This window comes from Dendrobium catenatum, unplaced genomic scaffold (genome assembly GCF_001605985.2).
Source record: "Dendrobium catenatum unplaced genomic scaffold, ASM160598v2 fragScaff_scaffold_395, whole genome shotgun sequence".
Taxonomy (NCBI): domain Eukaryota; kingdom Viridiplantae; phylum Streptophyta; class Magnoliopsida; order Asparagales; family Orchidaceae; genus Dendrobium; species Dendrobium catenatum.
In genome coordinates this window covers 9,032-20,752 of record NW_021318857.1, presented here as the reverse complement: position 1 = coordinate 20,752, position 11,721 = coordinate 9,032, and the positions used below count along the sequence as shown (strand labels likewise).

Below are 11,721 nucleotides of genomic sequence, written 5' to 3'. Positions count from 1 at the left end.
AATGCCCTTAATGTTTTTAAATTATTTCATTAGCTTCATTTCAACTATTTAGGTGAAGTTCACAATCCTTCTTTGCCATCCATTCTACATTCTAGTTAAACAATGAATTTGATGTTAACTGCAGATCAATTATATTCAAAGTGTTTTCCAGCAAAAATGGCAAAACATAGAGAAAACCTCAACGCATGTAGCCATTATCAAAAGTTTTGAATGTGTGATTTAGCAAAATTTACTACACCTTTAAAGCAGTTTGCTTCCGTAATATGTCATTTGATTTGAACATCACGGCTGCTATCCATATAGTGACAAAGAACCCTGCCATCAGAGCAGCAAAGTAGTCAGTCAATAATTAAACATTATAAATGATAAAAAATAGAAAGGCATTTAAATGTCCAACAAAGTTTACCATGACGTATCTCATAAGAGGATGGTATGGATGGACGATTTTATCTATATATTACTAAAACAATTAAAATGAGGATGCTCAGGTGGATGAGTGGCTTTACCCTTAGAGATAGGATACGAAATGAGCATATACGTGAAAAGGTTGGAGTAGCTCCAGTAGAAGATAAGATTAGAGAGAGTCGCCTTAGATGGTTTGGTCACATAAAACGGCGGCCTTCCAATGACCCGGTTAGGAGAGTAGAGGTATTAGATTTGACTTATGTTAAGAAAGGTAGAGGCAGACCTAAAAAGACTTGGTTAGAAAATATTATGAATGACCTTTCTTTATTAGATTTAAATGAGAATTTGACCTTTAATAGGACACAATTGACAAAAATGATTCATGTAGCCAACCCCACGTAGTGGGATAAAGGCTTGATGTTGTTGTTGTATTATTAAAACAATTAAAATTTTGTATAAATCTTACTGCAACAAAAACAGTCATAAAATAGACAGACAGAAACTAGGGAAAAATCTGATAATTTATGTACATAGTTCAAGGCAACAAAGAGAAAACTTTTTTCGAGGGTTGGAAATATTGTCATTATTTTTCCAATTATTAATGATAGAATTGTCTATGATATGTGAAAAAAAAATAGATCCATAAGACAATAGTTTTTGCAACAAAGAGCCCTTTTTTTTAGCCCATGCAAAAGTGATAGAAAGAGATAATAATTTTGAAAAAATACTTCTTTCATGTCCTACTCTAGCTTCAAAACCTTGATTTTTAAATGCAAAAAAAAAAAAGAAAATATTAAATGGTTAGATAATTCGTTCTTGAGCTTCTTTAAAAAGGGTTTGAGCTTTGCTCGTGCATAAAAGTAAGCAAATGTATCAAAAGAAAGAGAAAAAAAACTAAGGACAAATAATTGCCAATGCTAAAAAGGATGAACAAAGCACACCTCTACCAACCATTTGCTTATATTATATAAATATGAAAAGAACAACACATTTTGAAAGCTTCCTTATAAGCTAAAATTTTAATGCACGTTTATAGAGTAAAAGTCCAAAATAGTCACCCGACTATTAGTAAATCCCAATTTAATCCCCTGACTATTAGAAAATGTTTCAATTTGATCACAAGACCAAAAGTAATATTTAAATTTAATCCCAACAGTTAAATGTGATGACATTTTGGGTATTGGAGTGTATGTGAGATTACATTATTATTTTTATATATTTTATTATTATCATATTAAAATAAATACAAAAATTATAATGAAAGTTAGTCAAGTTTATTAATTATTCACTCTTATTATTTAATTGGCTAACTTCTATTATGATTTTTGTATTTATTTTAATATGATAAATAATAAATAATATAACAATAAATAATATAATCTCACATATACCATAATACCCAAAATCCCCTCACATTTAATTGTTGGGGTTAATTTTAACTATTACTTTTAGAATTGGGACTAAATTGAGATATTTTCTAATAGTCGGGGGACTAAATTGAATCATTATGAAAGTCTGGGACTAAATTGGACATTTACTAATAATCGGAGGACTATTTTGAGCTTTTACTCCCGGTTCATATGTAACCAAACTTCAAGAAAAAAGAAGCCCACGTTATATTTCCCATTCCACTTGTGCTTCATCAATGTCTATCCTGATAGTTATAAGTATGGAATTGGGACAAATAAAATACACATGTAAATGGAAACTTTTGAACCATATCATGAGATGGAAACATTTCAGAGGTTGAAATTAATTCACGAGATTGCAAAGTCTGCAAAGGTCCAAGTTTAAAAGATATCTTGATAATATGCTAGTGAGTTCAATAATCATAGAATAGTTTCTTCTGCCTTAGAGGAAACTGACCTCTCTAACAGCGTTACAAAGCATTCAAGGCCAAAATATTTCTTAGAAATGTAAAAACTTTGAAACAAATTTAACCTAGTGTCAGAACACTGTTGCATGGGTTAGGGTTAAGAGAAAGCACTCAGAACGCCATCATACATGCAATAAAGAAGTATTGTATGACTTCAACACATACAAGATTTCTAGAGGTTTAAATATCACCTAGAAAAGCATCAAGTATTAAGTGCAGCAAATAGACTCACATCTGGAACTAAGATTTCTCAAGATTTCAACAAATATTACCCAGAAAATAAAAATCAATGACAAAAGCACAATTCTAAAGTTAGGGTAGGGTAATCATGTTAGGCAATGTGCCCTAAAGAAATATTATTGTAATATATTTTCTATGGAAATAAATATTTAAAGACAAGTTTAGCATGTTTCGATATTATCATTTGATATAATATTTTTATTCCATGAACAATAATTCAGTATATAATTATATACAAGAGGATTGAGTTATGGATAATAATCAAAACAAGTTCAAAATTATTAATTATAGTTGGAATCTATAATTAAATATTATTAGTATGATCCATCAACATTAAGAATGGAATAATCTTATCCGGATTATTCGATATGGAGATATTAAGGATTGAGGTACTTTATATAATATGATTATATAGAACTAGATCAAATAAATTTTGAATTCTCAAATAAATTCGATTTTAATTATAGAGTATTTAAAATTAATCATAAAGATGATCATATATAAAATAATCTTAATCATGAGTTATTAATAAACTCATATGTATGACATTTAGTTTTTTGACTTACTCGAAAATAGTTTGGAAGAAATAAACTCAATCCTTATATCTCAGAAACACAATGAAACAAATGGTTGGGAATGTTAATATACATATATGGAATCCATTCCTTTCATTTTTGAAAGTTAGAAAATTAGTTCCCTTGACAGATATGGAAGGCGCAGAAGGACGACCGAGAGACCGAAAGGTAAGTTTCCAGATTTTCTTCCTTACGTGCGTGAGTTTCTATGTGTCTCTCTATTCAAATGCATGTGTCTTCGGTTTTGTCGTGAGGAGCGAACGTGGGAATCTTGGGAGCGATGATTGCAAGTCGGAGCATGGGAACGGTTGTTGGAACCATAATGTAGTTATAGGTTAACCAATCCTTGCTCAGTCGGCGTGTTCCTCCACCTGGTATGCATCTTTGGCAGTATTCTCGTCGGCAACATCTCTTCATCGCGAAGGTATACCTCAGCACCGACTTCCGAAATTTCCTAATTATTTTCTTTCATGCGCTCAACACTACCCAATCGACGTCCCTTTGCTGCTCCTTGCATAAAATAGCAGTAATTTTATAACATTTTTTACATCGACTTAATGCCACAACTATAACTAGGCCAAGCACGGCAGTGAGCTAGTCCCGTCTCTTTTTTGATCTGATATATTTCATAAAGTTTTAGGTTTTATGATTGTTTGATATTTTATGATATTTGATTGTTTATCTTTTGGTGATATTGTGTGTTATGTAATTTATTTTGTTAGGTTAGTGATGCAAGCAAGAATTAAAAAATTCTAATTAGTGCAAGAAAATAGAAAATCTTTCTAGGATAATGAGAAAATACACAAAATATTAAAATTTAGACAAAATACAACATTTAAACACAATATGACTTTTATAGGATGAAGACAACCCTTACAAACTTATAACACTAAAACAAACACCTTACAACTCTTGACAAACATAAAACACCTAAAATTGCAAATCCATCATTTGAGAACAAGGATACAAGTGGTGTTGAACTTGCGGAGAGAAGAAAGAGTTTAGAAGTCGAGACGAAGAAGAGGACAAGCTCGCAAGCCTTCCCAAGAAGAAGAGAGAAGAAATGAAACAAGCTCTCAAGCTTTTCTGAGAAAACCTCAGGTTTTTATCTCCAAAAATCTGATTATAAACTCTCTTTTTTCATACAAAACACCTTATATTTATAGGAGAAAAGAGGGCAGCCAAACAACCCCAATTATCTTTATTTAAACCCATTAAATCAATTCCAAAAATCTGTACATAAACATCACCCAAAGAGCCACAAAGGAGGCATACATTCATTCCAAAATAGCACCCAAAAAGGCAACACATAACCGGGTAAAAGCAGCCACGGGACCAGCAGCATGGGGAGAAACTGAAGGGGCACAAAGGGGACCGGAACAACCACCACAGGGAATCGGGTAAAGCAGCCAAGGCAAGGAAAACCGAAGGGACACAGGGAAGGGGAAAGGAATAGGTAGCCAAGGGAAGAAGAACCAAAATGAGGAAACCGAAGAGTCAAAGGCAATGGGGAATGAACCAAGTAATGACACTTTATGAGATGAATAAGAAAAAGAAGCTCATTAATGAGCTAACTTTAGTTGAAACTTACAAAATTTTCAAATAACTTATTTTGTCCCCTCCTTGCCTGCATCAATTCTCCTCCGGTTGAAGAAGCTCATCTCCAGATGAGGTTGCTTTTGATTTATTCCGAGGAGACGAAGGAAGTGCATCTAGTTCTTGAATCTTTGCTTCATACCTTTTAAGAATTTCTTCTCGTTCTTCCTTAAATTGTTCTTGTAGACGCTTCTTTTTCTTCACATAGTTTTCTGTACTCATATGCAATTTCATCTGTAATTTGTATAACTCATTTTGAAGTGAGTCTGTTGAACTTCCTTCTGTCGGAACCCATATATCCATTGGAATTGAACTTCAAAAGCTTCAGGTTGATTTTCTTCGACAATTGACTCAACTTTTTTGTTTTTTTTTTCATTTTTTTAAACACTTAAAAAAATCACAAACGACCTAGGAAACTCTTAACCTAGCTCTGATACCAAATTGATGCAAGCAAGAATTAGAAAAATTCTAATTCTTCCAAGCTCCTAAGATAATAAGAAAATATACAAAATACTAAAATTTAGATAAAATACAACATTTAAACATAATATGACTTTTATAGGATGAAGACAACGCTTACAAACTTATAACATTAAAACAAACACCTTACAACTCTTGACAAACATAAAACAACTAAAATTACAAATTCATCGTTTGAGAAGAATGATACAAGTGGCATCGAATTTGCAGAGAGAAAAAAGAGGTAAGAAGCCAAGACGAAGAAGAGGACAAGCTCGCAAGCCTTTTCAAGAAGAATAGAGAATAATTGGAACAAGATCTCAAGCTTTTCCAAGAAAACCTCAGGTTTTTATCTCCAAAAGTCTGATTATAAACTCTCTTTTTTTCCATATAAAACACCTTATATTTATAAGAGAAAAGAGGGCAACCAAACAGCCCCAATTATCTTCATTCAAACCCATTAAATCAATTCCAAAAATCTGTCCAGAAACAACGCCCAAAGAGCCACAAAGGGGGCTTGCATTCATTCCAAAACATCACCCAAAAAGGCAACACAGAGAACTGGGTAAAAGCAGCCACGGGACCAGCAGCATGGGGAGAAACCGAAGGGGCACAAAGGGGATGGAACAACCACCACAGAGAACCGGGTAAAGCAGCCAAGGTAGGGAAAACCGAAGGGACACAGGGAAGGGGAAAGGAATAGGCAGCCAAGGGAAGAAGAACCAAAATGGGGAAACTGAAGAGTCAAAGGCAATGGGGAATGAACCAAATAATAACACTTTATGAGATGAATAAGAAGAAAAAACTCATTAATGAGCTAACTTTAGTAGAAACATACAAAATTTTCAACTTAACTTATTTTGACCCGTTCTTGCCTGCATCAATTCTCCTTAGGTTGAAGAAGCTCATCTCCAGATGAGGTTACTTTTGATTTATTCCGAGGAGACGAAGGAAGTGCATCTAGTTCTTGAATCTTTGCTTCATACCTTTTCAGAATTTCTTCTCGTTCTTGCTTAAACTGTTCTTGCATACGCTTCTTTTTCTTCACGTAGTTTTCCATACTCATATGCAATTTCATCTGTAATTTGTATAACTCATTTTGAAGTGGGTCTGTTGAACTTCCTTCTGTCGGAACCCATATATCCATTAGAATTGGACTTCAGAAGCTTCAGGTTGATTTTCTTCGACAATTGACTCAATTTTTTTATTTTTTTCATTTTTTAAACACTTAAAAAAATCACAAACGACCTAGGAAACTCTTAACCTAGGTTCTAATACCAAATTGATGCAAGCAAAAATAAATTCTAATTCTTGCAAGCAAAAATAAATTCTTCCTAGGATAATAAGAAAATACACAAAATACTAAAATTTAGACAAAATACAACATTTAAACACAATATGACTTTTATAGGATGAAGACAACCCTTACAAACTTATAACATTAAAACAAACACCTTACAACTCTTGACAAACATAAAACACCTAAAATTACAAATCCATTGTTTGAGAAGAAGGGTATAAGTGGCATCGAACTTGCGGAGAGAAGAAAGATGTTAGAAGCCGAGACGAAAAAGAGGACAAGCTCGCAAGCCTTCCCAAGAAGAAGAGAGAATAATTAGAACAAGCTCTCAAGTTTTTCCAAGAAAACCTCAAGTTTTCATCTCCAAAAATCTTATTATAAACTCTCTTTTTTCATACAAAACACCTTATATTTATAAGAGAAAAGAGGGCAACCAAATAGCCCCAGTTATCTTCATTTAAACCAATTAAATCAGTTCCAAAAATCTGTCCAGAAACATCACCCAAAGAGCAACAAAGGGGGCTTGCATTCATTCCAAAACATCACCCAAAAAGGCAACACAGAGAACCGGGTAAAAGCAGCCATGGGACCAGCAGCATAGGGAGAAACCGAAGGGGCACAAAGGGGACCGGAACAGCCACCACAGGGAACCGGGTAAAGCAGCCAAGGCAGGGAAAACCGAAGGGACACAAGGAAGGGGAAAGGAATAAGCAGCCAAGGGAAGAAGAACCAAAATGGGGAAACCGAAGAGTCAAAGGCAATGGGGAATGAACCAAATAATGACACTTTATGAGCTGAATCTGAAGAAGAAACTCATTAATGAGCTGACTTTAGTAGAAACTTACAAAATTTTCAACTTAACTTATTTTGACTCCTCCTTGCCTACATCAATTAGTTATTCATATTGGATAACATTAGGTATGATGTTTAATGCTATGTAGGATTGAGTTTTTTTTTACTAATTATGCAACCCTTTGTATATAAATATAGATCATGAGTTGTATTCAGATGATTGAAAAATTGATAGACAAAAAAAATGGAATTCTTTGAGTGGTTAATTAAGTGTTTTCTTGATGCCATGTCATCTCGCCGCCCGAATAAATGAATATTTTGTAATATATATTTAGGATTCGTCGATATGCATGTAGAATTTGAGAGCAAAAATGAGTCATCAAACACTATCTACCAACATAAAAATGGTAAAACTTCTTTAAATAAAATTAAAATTTTTTACACTTAATTGGACAAATTTTAAATTTCATAGAAATGATTTTCTAGTTAATGTTTAACAAAAATGCAATAATTTCTAAAAGGAAAAGGTTTTGTATGTGCAAGCTCTAGTACCCCACATCATTCCGATGAGGACATCTCCATTCACTCCGGCCAACTAAAAAGCACGACTCGAAATCCTAAGTGGCCAAAAGATCATAACGTCATACTAGGCGAACTGCTGATGGAGCAATATGAAAATGAGATTTTCTATAATGAGAATTTGTAGAAGGAACAATGGTCAAGCTTAGTGGCTACGTTGAACGGCGTTTAGGATCTAACTATATAGAATATTCTATAATCATACAATTTAAAAACATGAAAGCCGACTTCAGAACACTATCAATTGACAAACCGTAACAGTTGGGGTTGGGATGGGGAGTTACACATCCCAGTAGCGCCAAATGAGTTATGGGGAGAAATTGTTCATGTATTATTTTTGCTATTTAGTAGTGCATCGCAAATTATAAAATTGTATTCCTAACTTAGCCAAACTTTCTAAATGTAGGTTAACCCAATTCTTACTCGATTTCAAAGACATCTATTTCATCAGTATGAAATTTATGAAAAGATTTGTGCTAAAAACATTGCAATTGATACAGGTGCAAGATCCAGTAAGGTAACACAATCCATGATAAACTTAGACTAAGACGAAACCCTACATTTTGTTAATGGTGTGAGCTACGACATGGAAGGAACATATAATAACAATCTAACTGACGATGTAGATGATGCGCCACCAAGTGTAAATGTAGTATGCTAGGTTCAAAATGATCTAGCGAAGAACCAGACATACCAACTAGATGTTCCAAGAAGAAGATTGCCTTAGATAACTTGAATTACTTATAGGTTGAGTCGAACAACAATGCAGTTGTCTTTAAAGAAACTATTCAACGCATTGAGTCAGTGAGTCATACACCATGACAGACTGTTTGGCCAAGTTAGGTCAAGTAGAGAACCTGACAACACAAGCTCTCTTAGTTGTTCAGGACATGCTTAAGGAAAACAAGGATGACAAAACAATATTCATGACATTGGAAGTACTTGTAGAATGGATAGAATATTTTGTTAGCTCACACCCACATTTTTGCGCTTCAAAATTTTGGTTGTAGGTGTTTCATTAGCATTTTGCAGTTTAGTAGTGCAATTTTACTTTATGTTAGTGTGTTGTGAAGTTGGCAGTTTGGTTTATGTATATTTGTTGTGGTCATTGCAATTTAATTTTATGTAACATTACAATTTAATTTCAATTATATTTTATTTGTGTTGTAATATTGCAAGTTTGGAGCTAAATGCTATTTTCTTCATTAATGAGTTAGATATCTTTAATATGCAGTTATGTCGAACTATTTGCGTGGAGTTTACCCAGATGTGTTATGTGGCATTGTAGACTTACAACTACAAGTTAATGATGTCATTGCCGAAATAACACCATCTATTCTTCATGAAAACTCTTCCTCAAATGATGAACTCTAATAAGACGGTTCGATAAAACATACATTGGGCATCGATATGTACTGGATGTGCTTGTTGGCCATCTAGAAAGAGCATACAAATGCTTCAGGTTACCTCCAGATGCCTTTGTAAGCCTGAGAGACCTACTAGTCAGCCGCGGACATTTGCATTATACAAAAAATATACTCGCAGCTAAGCAACTAAGTATATTTTTGCGGGGAGTAGTGCATGCTCATAGTTACCACCAGTTATGTGAGTTATTCCAGCATTCATTGGAAATAATTAGTAGGTATTTCAATATGGTTTTACATGTTATTGTATCTTTTGCAGATGAATTCATTAATTTACCTCAAACAGATGCAGAATGTCATCCATTTATACATTCGAATGCATAATTTTATCATTACTTCATGAAAGCAGTTGGTGCAATTGACGGCACACATATTCCTGCGGTATTGAGTAACAACTTACATAATTGTTATCGTAACAGTAAAGGCTTTACTTCACATAATATTATTGTTACAGTGTCATTTGATTGACAGTTTGTGTATGTAGTCTCTGGGTGGGAAGATTTTATTGCGGATATGCGTGTGCTTAGATGGGCTGTGGAGCAAGGTCAGTTTGGAGTGTCCTGCAATCATTATTACTTGGTTGATTTTGGTTATGCAAACACTGATAAGTTGATTGTACCATTTCGAGGATATCGATATCACCTGGCTCACTGGCTGATTATCGTGGAAGAACATCTAGAAGATATGCAGTTCAGCAAGAGTTATTTAATCACTGATATACCCAATTACGCAATGTGATAGAGATGACTTTTGGAATTTGGAAGGAAAGTTTTCAAATGTTGACGCACATGAGACAGTTTTCTCTGAGTGTTCAAGCTGATTTAATTATTGCATGCATAGTTTTACACAACTTTATAGGTCGATATCATGGACATGGTATTTATTTCAATATATTACAGACAGAAATGGAGCATGATAATGAGCGTGGCAAAGTTGAAATGTCTTATGAGGATCCTAACTTGTATATGGTAATAAGAGAAAAAATTCAGGGAGAAGCGAAAAAGCATGATATCACAACAAATTTGTGAAATGCTTGAGTAAGCATTTATCTATTCATTAATAATATTTCAACTTTGAATACATTTTATAGTAATCTATTGATTTTTTTTTTATTTCAGATAAATTATCAAAGAAATTGATCATTATGAGGAAGTTACTCTCCGATGCAAGATCTATCAACTTCTCTATCATGTTGAAGTATACTATCATATAGTAGTCTATCGATGTCTAAAATCATATTAGTCTATTATGCTGTCATGTACTCTTTTCTCAACCAACCACAACCCACATGATATAAATTATTTAACTTTAAAAATTATAAAGTAGTATATTAGAATAAATCAACGGATACGATTGTGTGGGCTTTCGATGGGTTTTGCATGAGTGGATAAGATGAGAATTAGTCTGGGGGAATCACAATTCTTTAACATCACAAATGTAAACCATAAAGCTATAAACACGGCAATTGATAAGATCAAACAAAATAAATACCTTGCAAATGCTGTCGAATGAACACTACCAACAAAAGTAGCGAGAATGGTAGTATCTGCTCAGCCCATTTGGCAAGCTGCTGGATATCAAATCTCTGGTAAGATGATTCGCTGCCGTTTGCTCCCCCCAGGTTTGCGTCACCATCTAAGCTCTGCGTAGCGGGTGGCACAGATGGCAGCTGAGAGGCCGGTGATCCACCGAGCTCCCCAGCCCGATAGTCATTCCCACCATGTTCTCCCAACCTACTAGCATCGGACGCCGTAGGAATCTCCTCGACATGCAAACTATTCTCACCAGTGTTCCTCACTCTCGCAGATGGCGGAACCGGCCCCTGCCCAACAGCCCTAACGCCATCATGATCACCTGCGGCGATAATCCTTATCAATACCTCCCCATGACCGCCTCCACTCGAGCTTGAAGACAACTCCCGCCGGCCGGAAGCATGTTCCGCACCGGGTTCACCAGCAGGGAAGTTCTCGCTCTCCCAACGACTGCTCGATCGCGGTCGCAGTACTCCAGAGAACTCCAGAAGAGCAGCAAGCGGCGCCTGAATGAAGCTCGAAGTCGAAAGCTGCATCGTGTAACTCCTCGAGCTGCTGCCATTCCCAACGGAACCAGAAGCGACCGAGCTTCGATAAGGATCGAAATCTCCGCCGGATGTTTCCATGATTGAAATCCTTATCGTCCGTCAGAATTCCTCAAAAACTGATGGAACGGAAAAAGCCCAAACTTCCAGAAGAGAACGAAACTAGAGCAAATAATGGCGAAGACCGTAAGTGCTCGATTGAGAAAGAAAAATGCCTTTCGAAACCCTAGAAGAAGAAAACGCGGGGAATTGAAAGGCCCGACGCGGAGATCAGTTTCCTCCTGTCAGAAGACGGTGGCCGACCCTTCCTGCTTCTATCTTGATTATAGTAGAGAGAAAAGGAAAAGGGAAGAGTTATCCTCACTAAAATGCTGTGAAGGATTCCTCTTTTTTTTTTT

General features: G+C 35.1%; 1 protein-coding gene across 1 annotated transcript; it reads right to left on the bottom strand.

Annotated features, from left to right (window-relative positions):
* Positions 1-26: 26 nt before the first annotated feature.
* On the bottom strand, positions 27-11,683 carry LOC110096414. Its single transcript, XM_020822361.2, has 2 exons — positions 10,738-11,683; positions 27-315 (listed from the first exon to the last, which is right to left on the bottom strand). Exons 1-2 carry the CDS (start codon positions 11,402-11,404, stop codon positions 233-235), a joined length of 750 nt encoding a protein of 249 aa, XP_020678020.1. The 5' UTR covers positions 11,405-11,683; the 3' UTR covers positions 27-232.
* Positions 11,684-11,721: the final 38 nt, after the last annotated feature.

Excerpts from the sequence above, each read along its gene's own strand:
- LOC110096414 (XM_020822361.2), bottom strand. The coding sequence starts at position 11,404 with ATGGAAACATCCGGCGGAGATTTCGATCCTTATCGAAGCTCGGTCGCT. Across the intron at positions 316-10,737 it reads CATTCGACAGCATTTGCAAG|GGTTCTTTGTCACTATATGG; the intron begins GTATTTATTTTG and ends CTCTGATGGCAG.